The sequence below is a fragment of the Strix uralensis genome, chromosome 6 (assembly GCF_047716275.1).
Source record: "Strix uralensis isolate ZFMK-TIS-50842 chromosome 6, bStrUra1, whole genome shotgun sequence".
Taxonomy (NCBI): Eukaryota; Metazoa; Chordata; class Aves; order Strigiformes; family Strigidae; genus Strix; species Strix uralensis.
In genome coordinates this window covers 18196205-18212716 of record NC_133977.1, presented here as the reverse complement: position 1 = coordinate 18212716, position 16512 = coordinate 18196205, and the positions used below count along the sequence as shown (strand labels likewise).

The 16512-nt window shown below is 37.4% G+C and overlaps 1 protein-coding gene across 3 annotated transcripts in view; it reads right to left on the bottom strand.

The window, feature by feature from the left end:
• PDE1A (phosphodiesterase 1A) overlaps window positions 1–16512 on the bottom strand; it is a 162788-nt gene that overhangs the window by 14542 nt on the left and 131734 nt on the right. For all 3 annotated transcript variants that reach the window (XM_074873049.1, XM_074873050.1, XM_074873051.1), the window contains 5 exons: window positions 16106–16207; window positions 15866–15986; window positions 11919–12000; window positions 10208–10328; window positions 7901–8085 (listed from right to left, as the gene is read on the bottom strand). In XM_074873049.1, coding sequence (XP_074729150.1) covers window positions 7901–8085; window positions 10208–10328; window positions 11919–12000; window positions 15866–15986; window positions 16106–16207 — 611 coding nt within the window. The remainder of the gene's footprint in view (window positions 1–7900; window positions 8086–10207; window positions 10329–11918; window positions 12001–15865; window positions 15987–16105; window positions 16208–16512) is intronic.

Below are 16512 nucleotides of genomic sequence, written 5' to 3'. Positions count from 1 at the left end.
ATATTAGAAGTCTCAATATTCATATAAGCAAAACTCACTATTATTTTTTAGTTCACAAAGCTGAGTTATCTAAACTTAAAATTGCTTTCCTTCACTCCCTACCAAACTTAAACTGGCAAATGAAGATTAACAGTTTAACTAGAACAATGATAATGGCTTGTTCTTAACTTCTGTCATGCTGGTCTCTTATTTCTATGACTGTCCTTGAGATGATCTTAAGCATATGTGTTTAAGGATATCTAAAACACAGCCAAACTCTAACTCAGGTCTATGTACATCAGATGGATGTAGCTTTGAAATGGAGTATCTCTGCACCAAGTTACACCTCATAACATACTAGTCAAATGTCATACCTATTGCATTTAAACTGGTGCGATACTATTTATTCCAAAAATCAGTAGAAAAGAATATGTGAGAAAAATATTATCTTTTCTAAGTATGAAAAATACTGTGGAATTTTAAAATCTGTGGAGTTAAAACTATTGCTAAACATTCGTCTTTTCTTGCTGATAATCGTATCTGTGATTACCATTCCATGGTGATAAAATTTCAAAGTCACTCTCAGTTAAATAAGCTTGAAGAAAATTATCTTGTCCACTTGGGAGGAATTTGTTCAGAGCAGCTAGGAGGAGTGGCTGGTAGTTGTGAATGAGACTGAAAAGCCTCAAGTACAAAATCCTCTATGATGATATCACAACTTACATTAAGACCCCCAATCCTTTTTCTTGGTATTAAGTCTCTCATCTGCTGGACGTCTGAGTCTATGTTTGCTTTGCTCCACTCAGCTTCAATCCCTATGAAATCCACTGTCAAAAAGATGAAAAATACTGGATTCTTATGGTATGTCAGCCATTTGTGGAATATGCTATATGTGTTGGAATAATACAGATTTCTGCTGTCCGTAACAGATAATAATTGTACTCTATATTATACAGGAACTTTGTATTGTATATCATAATTGGCATTTTCTATAATTTCTGCTGTCCTATGACTCTGATGTAACAGAAATATTTAGCAGTCTTTAAAGGAGGCTGAGACTCGGACGGTGACCAAATAACTAAAATTCAAGCAAGGCACTGCTAAATTAATATCACTAGTGTAAGAGAAGCAGATCTGGCATGACGTTTGGACCCCAGTGCTGAACAGTAAGAATTCTAATAAATACTGTGCAGAGCCTCTGCCTCTGTCCAGCCACAAACTGTCAGGATCCTCCAAGAGAAGCAGGCAAGGCTGCTACCCCTCACCCTGCACTGGGCTGCTGGGAAGAGCAAGTTCCTCCTTCCCTGCAGGCACACATTGCCATGGCCAGCCAGAGATAGAAATGGGGTGTGTTAAATGAACAGTGCAAGTTGGCATTTGCAAAACTGACAATATATAATAAGAGTAAATAGATAAATAAGATTAATAAGATGAACAACCATCTTGGTCCTCTAGAAAGCTCCCCTCTTTTTTTGGGGGGGTGGGGTGGGTCAGTTAGGCACTGAAGAGTTTAAGGATTATCATGTCCATTCAGATAACAGCAGACAGAAGTGTGTTGTGCAGTGCAGTGAACTCAGGGTATGTGTCATTGTTGTTACTGGTTTTGCACTCTCTGTCTTAACTTGGTAAAAGTGCTTGGAGACAGGCCTGTTTACATATTTTCAACTGTTTGCTATTGTTTTCCTTACAAGAACCGAAGTGTTATTCAGCAAAATTTGTGTGAGTTCATCTGTAAAATAAATGGTTTCTCCTAACTGGTCTGTCAGGGGTGATTCAATCTTATTCCTCTCTCCTGTACTTCTATGCCATTTCTGAACTTCTGCCTTAAATTACTGTCCTTGGTGGGAAGCAACAGTGGCATTTGATATATAAACATGGTAGAAGTGGTGTCTTTCTTCCCTTGTGTTTAGGCTGGGCTGTTGGAAAAATCATTGTAATGCATTGTTTTCTTTGGAAGACCGGCAGGAGTCATTAGGCAATAGCCAAATTTCAGAATAGTCAAAAAATTCTGGAACTTAGTAATTTTGCATCTACAGAAAATGTGTTAACTAGTGAAGGTGACTTCTTTCCTCTTCCCTTTTCACCAGATACTTTTCTTTCATTAAGCCACTTTTTTTTTTTTTTTTTTGTCTTAATAAGGCTCTGAAAATTGAAGCGAGTTTTTTTTTCATTGTCTGCTGGAGTAAATGGGAGCACTGAATTCCTGTCAGCCCAACGAAGGACGAAACTGTCCATGAAACACTAAGACTGTCACATGGCTTAATCTCTAGCACTGTGCTGTAGGACTGTCATCTCCGAAGTACCACTGCTCTGCTGCTGCAGAACCTCTGCTGAGTCTGCATTATCAACGACAACACCGATTTCCACTAACTCAGCTACGCTACTGCCTGTATATGCAGCAACACTTTCAGGACATGGTCTACTAAGTGGTGAGGAAGCTTTTCTACATTTTGGTGCTTTCTCTTCTGTATGTTCCATCGATTTTCTTTTCCTGGCCTTTCTGTAATAAGAAACAGAACATTCAACTACTATCATCTGCCAGTACAGGGTTTATAAGATACCTTTCTTGTCTCCAACAACTGCACCACTTGAGCACGTATTGACTTAACAAGAATAGAGAGAAAAAACACGAAAGCCATGTGTAAGCAGAACATCTCGAATCAGCTAATGGCAGCAACTGCCACAGCACTAAACCCCAGTAAAACAAACGTCTGCTGAATCACATTGCTATTTCCATCAACTGTGTTGAAAACAAGCTACAATAATTTACCTGTACAGAAAGACATAATGACATTGAAGTATTAAGAATTAGCAAACTACTGAATTAGATAGGAAAGTTGTTCATCTTCACTAAGAATTAAATTATTTGAGGAATCTGTAATGAAGAATGCTGCTGGATGATATGGATTCTCTGTGTATATTACCACAAACTTTGATTTCTAGGCTTGTCTGCCTTCTCTTTTACTGGAAAACAAAATTCCAGAAAGCAGTGACAAAAAACCAAAACCAAGATGACATGGGAAGGAATTGCAGCTTTCTAAAAAACAGCAGCCATTTTAAAGAGAAGAGGAAGAGACCAGCAATAAGCATCAAAACTTTGCAGAAAATGAGAGGACTGATCCTGGTCCCTCTGAGAATCCCAAGTAAGTTTAAAGACATGTCCATGAGTTCCCAAACAACCGTGATTTTTCCCAATCAACCTGCCATTTTCAAACCCAAGAATACATTGCAGTAACCCACAGAGTTATTTAGACACTGACTCCTTCCACTTTCAACTCCTCATGCAAATTTCATCACAGATACAGGAGTATATAATACCACTGCAAACCATGTAATCCAGTGGCACTTGATGTCACTGCATTATGTCATACAGAAAATGTAGCAAAGGCTTAATTAGCTATCAAAACTTTTTACTAAAAGATTTGGTTGAAAATTATTTGTGGTTTCCTAGGGTGGATACCTCTGCCTTTTACTTCTCTTTTGCCATTTAGCTGTAAGTACAGGGGCTTGAATGCTGGGTCTTTCGGGACAGGGGAAGGGAGGGACATGCTGTTCCAAGCCTACTAGAGGGAAAAGGTATTTTAAGTCATGTAGGGTGTCACATGCAGAAGTGGGCCAGCTCTCTGGTGTGTGCTCCAGGGGGATATTTAACAGGTCCCATTATCAGGTTCAGTTATTCCTTTAGTCAGTGATTTACCAGGTACAGCCAATACAAAACACTTCTTGTTACTCTTAGCTCAACACATTCATTGCTCTTTCTCAGACAATGGTGAAAATTTCCCTTTTCCCGCTGTTCTTAACACTTTCCTGGATTAGCTCAAAAACTGCTTATGATCTAAACGTTTTAGCACTGTAATTAAAACCACTGTCACTGGTCTGAGATGGGACTCCTTTAGCCCCCTGAATTTATTTTTCTCCAACAGATTAAAACAGTTCATTAGGGTAGATTTCATGTGCCAAACTGTCAGTTGGTTTCTGTGACTGTCACACATGTCGTCCTGCCGCTCACCCTTCCTAGCGGCTGCTAAATCACATTAACATGCTATCAGATCATCACTCTCAGATTTTCACATTTCAGCAGCTGTTACTCTCTTCTTATTAGTGACTCTGCAGAGAAAATCTTTCAGACAAAATGGAACCAAACCCTGTGGTTATTGTGACTGGAAGTATGCAGGACTGAAAGTGCCTGAGGGGGGCCTGCAGGTACCTTGCAGAGGTCTTTCAGAAGAGACATTTGTTATTTAAAGTTGCTGCCCACGGGGAGGTGGGGGGGGGAGAAGGTAGGGGGAGGAAAAGCCGATCTCTACTCCAAAGACGCAATAGTTGTCATTTTTTCGTATTTTTACCATCAAAATTAAGCACAGTACAGTGCAAGAGCCTCATTCAGCCTCACATATTTTTCATCCCATCCCGATGCAGTCAGTCATCCCAGACATATACCATACAGTACACTGCCAAAAGGTGTGGAGGACAAGGTTTGTCACTGATCACTTTCCATAGAAATAATGCAACCTTTGATCAGGTCCTGTAGCAGTTAATTCTTCAGAAGAGTTAGATAAGCATAAAATGGGAACAACAAGTAACACTGCTGTTGTATTATCCTGAAGGTGAACAATGTTAGCATGCTTCAGTGATGGGCCCATTCGACTGGCAGCTGGACCCTTGGTCTGTATGCTGCATTCCTTCATGTTATCAATATGACCTGAGGTGAGCGTCTGTGCTTTTTTTTGCACAACTCTAAAGTGAAGGTAATGATACTTATTTATACTTGTAACTTTATTTATAATGACATCTACTGAACAGATGATAAGTATGATTACTGGTCCATACCCTTTTATTCTGTTAAGAGTACCTGAGCTTGCCAAACACTGACCAACTTGATTAGTAAATCTTTAGAACATTTTTATAGAACAAAATAAGCACGAAGGAAGAAACATTGTACGCATGAGGAATAAACATTGTCTTTTTAAAATATTAAATCGTTGTGTTACAATTTCTCTATGTTCTAAGAAATGCATCATGAAGGATCTTACATGATATTTAAATCTTTGCCAACAAGCTGTGTGTTTCTTACAGCTTTCTTAGGTCAATAATTTCCAGACCTTAAAATCCATTTAGCAAACGTTTTCTTCAATAAAAGAATCTCTCAGACACATCTGAGCATCTTTACTGTCTATTTGCTACAACTACCACAATTGCAAATAGCAGCAGCCATCAACACTATGTGTTGAAAAAAAGCACAGGATGGAATGGTCTCTTTATCACTGTGTTGAGTTGAACAAAGACAGATTATCTGGTGATTAGGGGTTTGGAATATTAATTAAACATCAAGGCTTTCAAATTAGCATCCCAGATGTTTGATCATTATGGTAATTCCCTGTTAACGGCATTCCCTGAAAGGCCTGAGAAACATTCCTCTAATTCTCCAGTGGTGAAAGGTTGAGGACCCTTAGGCTATAGAGCACCGAGCTCTTCTGCATCAATTATACAAGACATGGCCTTTTTAGCAAAATGGAGCCATCTTATTTAGTGAGCCTTCTGTTAAGGAAGATCTCAAACAGCTGCCTAGGTAGATAAATGCTTTCCTTACTAACACAGGCCTTTCCAAAATAAAGCACACTGTTCCTTGTACAAGCTGTTTGCTCTGAATCAAGTCTCAATGGCAACTATCTTTTCAGGGAAGGGTAGCACCAGCACCTCCAGGAAAGCTGCCCTGTCAACAACACTGTCATTGTGTCTTGGTCTTCTGCTCTGGACTGTCTAGGCATAGGATTCAGATTATCTTCTTCAACCCTTGCTGAGGGAGCAGGCCCTTGCTCCAGCTGAACTGACTCCCAACCATGAGCAGCCTTATCCTGAAAAGGTGAGAAGCAGGAATGAGTTCAAGTCATCCTCAGGAAATTACATGGATTGTTGCTAGTTTCCTTTCTATACTACTTGTGAATCTACATTACTACATTTTATACAGACAACTTTTCCTGAGCCTGTGAACTAATCTGGGAAAAGTGTCTAGTGTTTGCAGAGCTCACTGACAAGAATGCAGATGGTTTTTTTAACAGCTCTAGTACTGTTTGTCATAGTCAGTTTAGGAAGTGTGTTTGGAGATCTACACTAACAGCCAGACTGCTTACTACCATGGCACTCTGTCCTCACACATGTGACCTCCTCACTGCACTTTGCAGCTTGTCATAAATTATCTAGCTAGGAACAATGATAGCAATAGCAACGCTCCTTTCGCCTGGCAGTGATTTACCCCTGATATTTCTTCCCTCGGTACATGCTCCTACTGACATATGAATAAAACACAACTTCATACATAGACCCAGAGCAACCTAGAGACTTTTCATCAAGCAATAGAGTCAGAGAAGGTAACATGAGATCCAAAGAGGATGGAACAAATTATCTGAGGTTCAAGGTCTCAGGTTATTCACTTACAAGCTTAGTCAAATTTGAGTGCAATATGGAAGGAATTTCAAGTGGAAAGGGGATGCATTTCAATATTTTTCATTTTTTACTAGATGCTAATTTTGCACAGTCTGATTAAGGATTTTCAGCCTTTGCAGGGTGCAGCTTCACAGCAGATATACTGCTGACCTGGACCCGTTGGGGAAGATTCCTTCTCCCATTATGTGACATGGAACTTATGTGCTATCTCAGACAGTGCTCTATAGAGGGCTATGTTCACTTAGCCCACATATGGAGTAAGTGCCCACACATTCCATTCCAAATGAATGGAAAATGTCTTAACTTTCACAAAACCTATATAATCCCCCCACAACTTTTATTAAAAAACTTACTATCTGTGTACTAACAAAATATAAATCTGTATCAAAAGTATTTGTACTATTCACAAGGCTCTCCTAGATTCTAATCAGGCATCCAGAAGGTCTCCATGACATGCTCCAGTCAACTGCAGATGTTGCTGCAAGTAGTCTCTCTGTGGGTGCAGTTTTCTATAAATCTCTTCTTTGCTCTCACAGAGGTTTTGCAAACCAGGTTCAACCACGATCTCACAGAGCCGATATTGTTCATCAAGCTCTGGACTCAAGACCAGCTATTTCCACTTACCCATCAGTTTTCCTATTGTACATTCTACTGTAATTCCATAATTCTGTTCAGGAAATACTTAGACACACTTCATTAGTCAAGCAGATGGAAGAAAAGAAGGTCATCCTAGAGTATGGACAACCACAATCTCAACAAAGTCCATGGAGTCTCAAACATTAACAGCTCTCTTTTTCACAGCAGAAAGCATGCCCAGCATTTCCAAATCATTTCACTCAGATAACTGTAACTCAAGACAATTTTCAGGTATGGCTTATGAACTAAGATGCCTGATGCAGGTTTGGCTTTATTAACTATCAACCGGCAAATGAAGAGTGACTTTTTGCCTTGTTTCGGTCTAATACACGCTGTGATTGCCAAAACCTTTAGATCTACTGAGTCATTTAAATAATTGCCTACAGCGTAGTCCCAAGAAGCCTGCAATACTGAATTCTGTTCCATACAGTGGGGAACAAATAGCATTTCTAATAGCAAAGTGAAACTTTTACATTTCTTAAGAAATGTGGCAGCACATACTACTTTGAATTGTTGATTTTAGCATTTAAAGCAGATGTCAGTATCAGTTATGATTAAATGTGCAAGAATGCACATTTCTAAGCCAGACCTCTAAAGATAAGTTGAGCAGCACAGAGTCTTATTGTAGAGGCTATGAGATTTCCTCTCATCCCCTGATCACCTATATCTCTTTATACCTCCTGGAAGAGCAAGATGAGACCATCTAAACAAACATTAAGACATAAAATACATGAATACAAGACAACTATGTATTTTTATAGGTTGAAGGAAATTAAAAAATGAAAGTAGGAGAGATCTTAGGGAGTAACCTATAAAAACATTCCACTTCAGTATATCATACCTTCTACTGCTAATTCTTTCCATCTTTCTTTGTTTGCTTGAATGATCTTCATCAAGTTGTCCTTAAAGCTCGTTAGGTCTACAGTTGCTAAAGAATTTTCTATGTGTGTCCCTCCATCACTTGTACTTTTAAAACTGGGTCGTCTTTGTGCTTCAGCATAGCTTACTGGTACCAAACTATTCGGGCTGCAGAAGGGAAAAAACCCTGAATTATGAACACAGTCAGGCAATTTTAATAATACACAAACAGTTAATTTGAATCAAATTCCTTAGGACCTACACGCAATCACTAACTTGAAATATAGTTTTCAACAAAGAGTGCCTAAGATACAAAACATTTCTTCAACTCATGAAGCTGTAACCAATTCTTAATGACCTTTTTCCAGGGAATTCTTGAAAAAAATGTGACATTACTTGTAAGTTGGTTCTTGAAAATAGTGTTTATGTAGCCATTGTGAAGCAGCTTCTTAGCTGTGTTTTTGAACAGTGATTGGTGTCTTTGGGGGTCACAGGAGAGACGTCTGATTGTTATTTTTTGACCCATTTAAAAAAAGCAAGACACAAAAGTATATGACAGGTAAGTTTAGCTTCAGCTGAAAATTCTCTTCAAGGTACATGCCTTCAAGTGTAGTCAAAGCAGGATTTAGTAGAGTGGCTTTAAAATCCACTTATGAGCTACTGCAGCTACCTTATACGTAAGGTAGAAGTCAAATTAATTATTCGTACGTGAATATGCAGATAACATGCAAAGATGGGAAAAAAAGAATCAACTATCTTTTTTTCTTAGGATTAAAAAATCAGACCTGTTTCTGGCCTTATACAGGTAATCAAGTCATAGCAGGTTTTGTTTACTCAATCATGCTGTGTAGTTTATCTCACTGGTATCAAAGACAGATGTTTATATGCATACAAATGTTTTTCCATTAATCAGAAAATACAATTGCAATGAACGTATCAGTGAGAACTGCACAAGAAAAGTTAATGGTAATTTCCGTGTGCTCCAGAGATGTTGAATGGGAGAGAATGGGAAAAATGGGCTATAGATCTGTTTTCCAGGCACCACTGTGAACATCACACCTTGCACTCATGGCGCCCATCCAGTAGTGTTTGTGCAACTCTGCTGGCTCAGTCATTTCTGTATCATGCTATAGGCTCTCCACTCTCTTCATAAGTGTAGCTCTTGATTCCATACTAAGAAAAAATCCCTTTATTCTCCACCTCACAGGAGGAAGCCTTTGTTCATCTACCACTCAGTCATGAACCGAAAATGAATCCTGGACCTACAGATCATTTGCAGCTGCTAATCACTCATTTGTGAAGAAGTATGTAGGTAAACAAATTTGTTACCAATAATGCCTTAGCACTGTTCCCCAAAACACTAAGAACACTGTCATAAAGACCTACTTCTAGTAACTTCTACTTACTTCTAGTAACCAAAATACATGTAAACTCATGATCAGAAAAGAGCTAGGTTCATCATTTTACTATTAAAATCTAATGCACAGCAAATGAATAATTGCCCTGCAGAGCTATCGCATTAGTAGCCTCAGTGAAAGCTCAAATTAGTTTTAAAATGAAAAAAATGTGATAACAGAGGCAATATTTGTAAAAGCAGTATATGATTATTGAACGCTGCTTTCAGTGTGGAGTCACTCAGATAACATTGTCTGTCATAGCTAGTTTGTTTTATAGACAACTTCTATCATGATACAAAAACCAGGAGTTTGATGGGCAACCCCCCCTGCATCTCACACATTTATTTAAATCTCTCAAGTGGAATATAACTGGAATCAGTTTTGTCTTAAGTGTATATATCAAATAATACTAATGTGGAAACGTGAAGAAGGAAAGTGACCTACAGCATAATTAAAAACAGAAAAAAAGCTGAAACCACCTGCATCACCTCCACATCCAATTGTCTCTCTGAAAGGATGTAATTACTTTTGGTACTATCAATTAAAATTATATCGAAAATAGTTCAAGGTAAGAGAACGAGGAACTTCAATAATCTATTGCAGAAATTATAGCAAAGTAAAAAAATGTTATTAGATATGCTGTAGAAAATCAACTTTATATTTTATACGTGTGATTTCTGCTTGTTACTGTGGTTCTGTTTTTTTATATGCACGACTGTCCACAGTCAATGGAGTAATAGCCTATTGCAAATACATCATAGCACCACATGGTGGCAATACTATACAGCGATTTATGTTACTTTTTCAACTCTTAAAATAATTGGCGATCATTCTGAGAATGACATTATTATGTTAGTTTATGTTAGTTCAATAACTAAGTGGTGTATTCATACCTGGGTGTCCCAAATGCAGGACTTTCAGATTTTGATGCTTCCTCTATAAGAGGCATAACAATTTTCTCCATTGAGTCCGTGAGAAGAGAAAATGTTGGTTCTACTATGAAATCAATGAAACCTAAAAAAGAAAAAGAGAGAAAATCAGATTTTACATTTCCACAACTCTCAAATCTAAAAATAAATACTTAATATTAGCCTGATTTTTTGACTGTAGTCCTGATTCAATATACTAGATACCACTAGTACAATCTTGAAGAAAAAAGCACAAGTAAAAACAAAACCACATGAAGCTGTATAGATATAACTAGGTATTAGTAATTATAGCTTTTAATTTATTTTTCTTGTAAATTTTATGCACTGCAGAACACACTGACCATTTGAAATGAATATTAATTATTGAATAGAAGGGAAGCTAACATTGAGCTGAGGGGCTAGAAGTCATACTGTCTGTTTTACCATTTGGAGCTTCTTGCCAAGGAGTTAATATTTCGAACTGCTGTTTATTATTCTGTGGAGGTAAAGTGTTATTTCACAGTGTGTAGGAGTGTTCTGTCAAATCAGTGAAGAGAACAAGTAATATCCTTAGGAGACAGCATTCATCCCACAGTTCTGAGATGTCAGCTCTGAACAATGTCTTTTACATTTTAAAGTGCTTGTCAAGGTATGGAATGACACAGTGAGAGAATGAAGCATTATTCTCTGCTGAGCACTTAACAGAAAAAAAAAGAAAAAAGCTAAAACATGAGCTAGCAATGATGTCTTCATACTATAACCAAGCAACACAGCACAAAGGTGAGCAACAGTACTTCAGCCTAGGACCGCGCTTTCCTCCTGCAGTAGGCATGACACTCAAGAACATTGCCTTTCAAGTCCCAGTGAAATGAACTAAAGGACATTTTGAGTGACAAGATCAGACAGAATGACATGCTTGAATTCAAGGATAAGACACTGTCACCTACAGAATCTCTCCTTGTGTACTGTGTTCACTCACATAAAAGGTGCAGCTGTTAGTAGGACTTACTGCTTTACTCAGTATGCTTCTAGGGTGTGTCCTTGTAACTAGCCCCAGTGATCTTTACCAATTTTTATTTCCTTATTATTGCCAATGGAAATGGGGATAGAGAGAGCCAAGACCTGCATTTCTGAAAATGGGAGGCCAAAGTTTGGCCACTGTTGACCAAAATGCAATTAGAATTTACAGGAACAGAATGCAGTGGTCTTTGTCAACCCAAGGAGACTTGACCCTGTGTATTCTGACCTTGCCACACTGACAGTCTTAACCGCAGTCCAGCGATCTGATGTATGAATTAGCTTTAAGTTAAGATGCATCTACAAAATGCTACCAGGCTTTTAGATTGCAGTTGAGACAGACCTGTGAGTTCTTGAGCAAGAATCAGTCTGTCTGAGGACATGATCTACCAAACTCTAAAGTGTGTACAGTAAAAGTTGGGCTCATGTCCAGTACTTGGTTAATCTTTCTCCTACCCCTCCATGGCATCACATATGCTGAAATTACTTCATGTTTCTTGAGACCAGCACATTTCTGCTGTAAGAGCATATGAGTTTGGTGAACAGATAGGTACAAAGAAATACCTTCTATATGATGGCATTTGGAACATTTAAAATTCAAAATGGATATAAGAAATGTCCACATGATTTTACATGTTCCTACACATACAAGAAAAAGAAAACCACAACTTGTCATTACCTATTTGGGATTGAGCTACCAAAGTAGACTTGCGGTCACAGAGTGGAGAAAATTGAAGACCTAAAGCAGCCTCTTTGTCTCCCTGCAAACAACATTTAATATTTAAGCACATATCTGATAGAGAGACAAAGGAATCTGTACATTCTTAGTATTTATTCAACAGATTACTTTTTTCATTTATATTCTTGATTAAAAGCAAGCCACAGACAAAAAAAAAACCCCTCATTATTTATTTTTAAATTTTCAGGAAAACTAAAAGCAAAAATTTTAACTTACATTTGATAATTTTTATATAAAGCAACTTATTCTAAGCAAGCTCTCCTCAAGAGCAAGGCATCTGCCAATGAGCTTTAGCATAGATGAAGTCCTTCAATATTTACAGTTTAGTCCTGCTGAGCCCAGATGTAATAGGATCGGAGATATTTAGACGTGTTTATAATAGTATGTCAAATGTTAAGTGTTTTCTTCTATTACATTGGTTTATCCAACTTGTAAAATTTCTTCAATGGATTTACACAAATTAAGGGTATGATCTGACTTGAACTCATTCTCACTAGCAGGCATGCCTCTCTGCTGCTGACACATTAAAAAAGCGCAAGCTCAATTTCATTACAAAGATGATTTGTACAACCTAGTTCTGAAAACATTTAAACACCTAACACATTAAAAGAGTTTTTTTGTCCTAACAGTCTTAAAAGACTGGGGGTATTATCTCAATTTTCAGCATGGTAGACCAACTGTCTTGCAAAATCTCAAAAAGAAAGTCTAGTGGTGCAAAACAAACTGAAGAGACATCTTTCAAAGGAGGCTATAATTTGCATTGCTGGACAAACCTGGCCCCCAGAAGCACTGACATTATAGATATAGGAAAACTTAGTCTATCAAGTAAAATGACTACATATTACATTAATCATGGAGAATGCTGTTTCATGATCATTCAGTGGGGAGCAGTACATGAACATCCCATTTTCCCAAAGATCTTGTCAGAAGCTGATAGATGAAGGGGGCAGTATCAACCTTCCTTAGTCTTTTTATCATGTATCATTGAACTAGATCTGGGAAAAGTTTAGAACTATAATACCAGTAAAACCACTTCAGCCACAGGAACAGATGTAACTCGCAGATTGTGTTTCATGTGAAATTGGAGAGTTTTATCACTACGGCCTTTAAATTTTACACCCGATTGTTCATAGTTTGACTTCAGAATGTAGAAGAACACATGAACACTTGCTACTAGGAGCAGTGTTAGTGGCACCTCCATGTAAATGCAGAAGCCAGACAGTGATATAATATAAACTGGGGTACTTCTAACAATTTCGACCATTGTTGAATACAGGATTTCTAAAGCAATATTAATTTTGTAATCTTCCCTTAAGTAGGTATTAAAAAAGAGAAAATTCCACACTAGTGAAGAATCAGTTTGAATTTTTTAATGTTTTCAAATAGCTCTTTACCCCAATTATGATTACTTTGCAATTAATATAATACATAGTTAATACTTACATGTCATATAAGTCTAAGTCTATTGTAAATTGTAATAATGGACACAACACTAACATTTAAATTGATAATTAGAATTTAATGAGTTTTAAAATCAAGATAAAGATCAAAACAGTAAAAAAATTTTTTTGCCCAGGTGCTGAACTCACTGCACAAATTCTCTTTTTGTGCTTTTGTATTTTGTATTCAGACTGAAAGCAGAATGCTAAAGGAGCTGTGATGCTTCTTTGAGTGATTTGAACTATGTATTTCTTTATTTTTAAGATTTTGAGATGGGTGGGTGTATTTCTATTTTAAACAAGTAGCTCAGATTTTCCTTGGCATTATAACACCCTTTCTGTAGTTGTTGCTTTTAAACTTAAAGCGTTTGGCTTTTTCCCTGAAGTTAACACTGGCACGTATTTTAACCGCTAGCTGCAGTTAACAAAGTTTTTTGTCTAGGTGAATGTTCATTTTTTGCTGGTGCTCGCTACTTTGAAAGCTGCCTGATAAAGCATTGTTTTTGCCTTGGCAGTTTCAGACTCTGCTGTTTTTTCCTGTAAGGCAGTAGAAGTAGTTGAATTGCTATCTTTAAAGAAAAGAAGAGGAAGAGTTAGTGGATTTTGTATACATTTAGACTACTTTACCTTGGCTGACACAGATTTGGAAATCCCAGAGATTTCCACCACATACTTTCAGATCAACAGACCAGAGGATGCACAACCAAGCCAGTGCACCTAGGAAGTAGGAGACCTACTGTGTCTGCACTGCTCAGTGCATTTATATATGTACAGTTACTTCATCACACTTTAAATGTGTTGGAACTACTCCACACATGCTGTTCTTAGTAGCATGTATAAAGAGGGATTCGGTTCCTTGCACACTCCTCTACAGCCTGAAAGATTTTCACATCTTATACTGCTGAGTTACAGACATGCATACATGGTGATTTGATTTTATTGTTAAATGTCTTCTCAATGCTGTTGAGCAGCTTATTTGGGATCCAGCTACTTCTTCTAATGAAAGGATAAAGGAATAACAAAAACATTAGATGATCCTAAACACTCAATGACCAGTATGGTACTGTTTATTGCTAATGCTACATCCACTTGACTGGACACATTGCCTCACTGTCCCATGGGCTCTGTCTAGTCTGTCTACATGTCTAAAATGTTTTTACAGTTGGTCATCTCTGACCTTTTCAAGTAATATATAGCTGGGATAATCTGCTCCCCCTTTTTCCTTTCAAGTTCAAAATTCTCATAATTTCCATTTCCAGAAACAGACACAAACTCATGGTTCTAGTCAGTATTTCCACAAAACTCAGTCCTTTTGTTATTTAGATTAAGGCACCATCTCTCCAAACTGTCTCCTCAGTGCAAAGCCCAGAGTCAAGGATGTCCCGATGCTCCTTACTGAGAATTTGTATAAAGAACCTCCAGGAACCAAGCAAGAACCTTCTAGTACAGATGGGCCTAACAACCTCATGGTTTAACATACTGACTTTTTTATTCTCTGACCCCTTTTTCCAGCATGACCCACCTGATTTGAAAATGTCAGCATATAGCGAAATAATGACAATCAAGCTGAGCTAGACATACACAGTTCCATTATCTGTATTAACCATTTTTAAAACCTGTGTATAACTGTAGAAACTACGTAATAACTAAACTGGATTCTGGTTATTGATTGTACTTCAGTAACTGTTATGTTAAAAATGTGCATGGTCACAAATATTAATTACAGGGAGAGTATTCCACCCGTGGAGAAATGTTTTATTTTCACCTGCTGAGGTGAGTAACAAAATTGCAGCAGTGACAGCAACACCTACTGGACTTTCTCTTTGAATTCAGTATCTCACAGAAATGAAAAGACTTTCACAAAGGTGTGTCTCATTTTTGTTTTAGGATATATGGCCATAGCATTAACAGGATGATACCATCTAACCTCTGGCTTTGGATCAGGCTGTTATGGAAGCAAAACCTTCAGATCTATGTGGCATATGCATGGTAAGTACTGGCAAGGAAAAGAAATAGGTGGGCTTTCTGAAATGTGAAATGGACACAACTTTTTGCCTTCTTTGCTGAACATGATTTCTTCCTATTTTCAAGTCCCTCATCCTACCCTGCTAGTGCTTCTTTTTAACTCAAAGCATATATAAATCTCTGTCTACAGAATGAAAACAGCTTGACAAGCTATATTATAATTGAAAGAAGAAAAAATGCTACAACACTCAGAATCCTGGTATCAGCTGAAATAGATATAGAGTTATAACAATTTCATCTTATTCACGCATATACAAGTTGAATTAATGTCAGTGGAATGTATGAAGAGTAAGGAATACATACTACTGACTGTGCTTGTCAATCACAACTAACAGCATCCTTGCTGGTAGACTTATGAAAAGATTTAGTTGTGTAACCATTGCTTCTTGAACTAGATTTATTAAAAGATTTTTAAAATGGCACCTGTCGAAAAAATTCTTCCATTAGGGCCATGGTCCACCGGTAGTGCAGTTCCCAGGATTTTGCTGGATGGCTTATGTCTGCTGCATGTAGAATCAAAGACATGGCTTTGGCTTTGTCTACCCTGTCAATTCAAGGACATGCTCCAATTATCTCAAAACAAAAGCAACTATTTAAATTCTTTTCTAGTACATGAGCTCACTGAAAGACTGTAGATAATGAACAGAATGGAAAAAAACCTACCCCTCTGTCTGCTGTAGAGTATGTCGCATTGTTTTAATTTGTTGAAAATGACCCGACATATCTGTAGACAAGACCATCTCAATGACCAAGCTACGCAACTCCCTAAGAATAATTAAAACAAAATGACTGATTACAATTCATTTATTTGATGTATGCTACATTTGTTTAAGCAGTACTTTTTAATTTATAACTTTCTCAACGATATCACGGGTTTTATTACATTTTAAAAGGCATTTAAATAAACTATTAACAACTTGAACATTGTATCCTAAAAGGATTCTGTGAAAGCAATCATTATTTCAGAGTCACACTGTTTTGTAATTCCTCTTTTCTAATGTATAAACTAAAATTACATGAAGTTGTCACCCATTATAAGTCTTTCCTTACTTTTCTGGCAGTAGAGTATT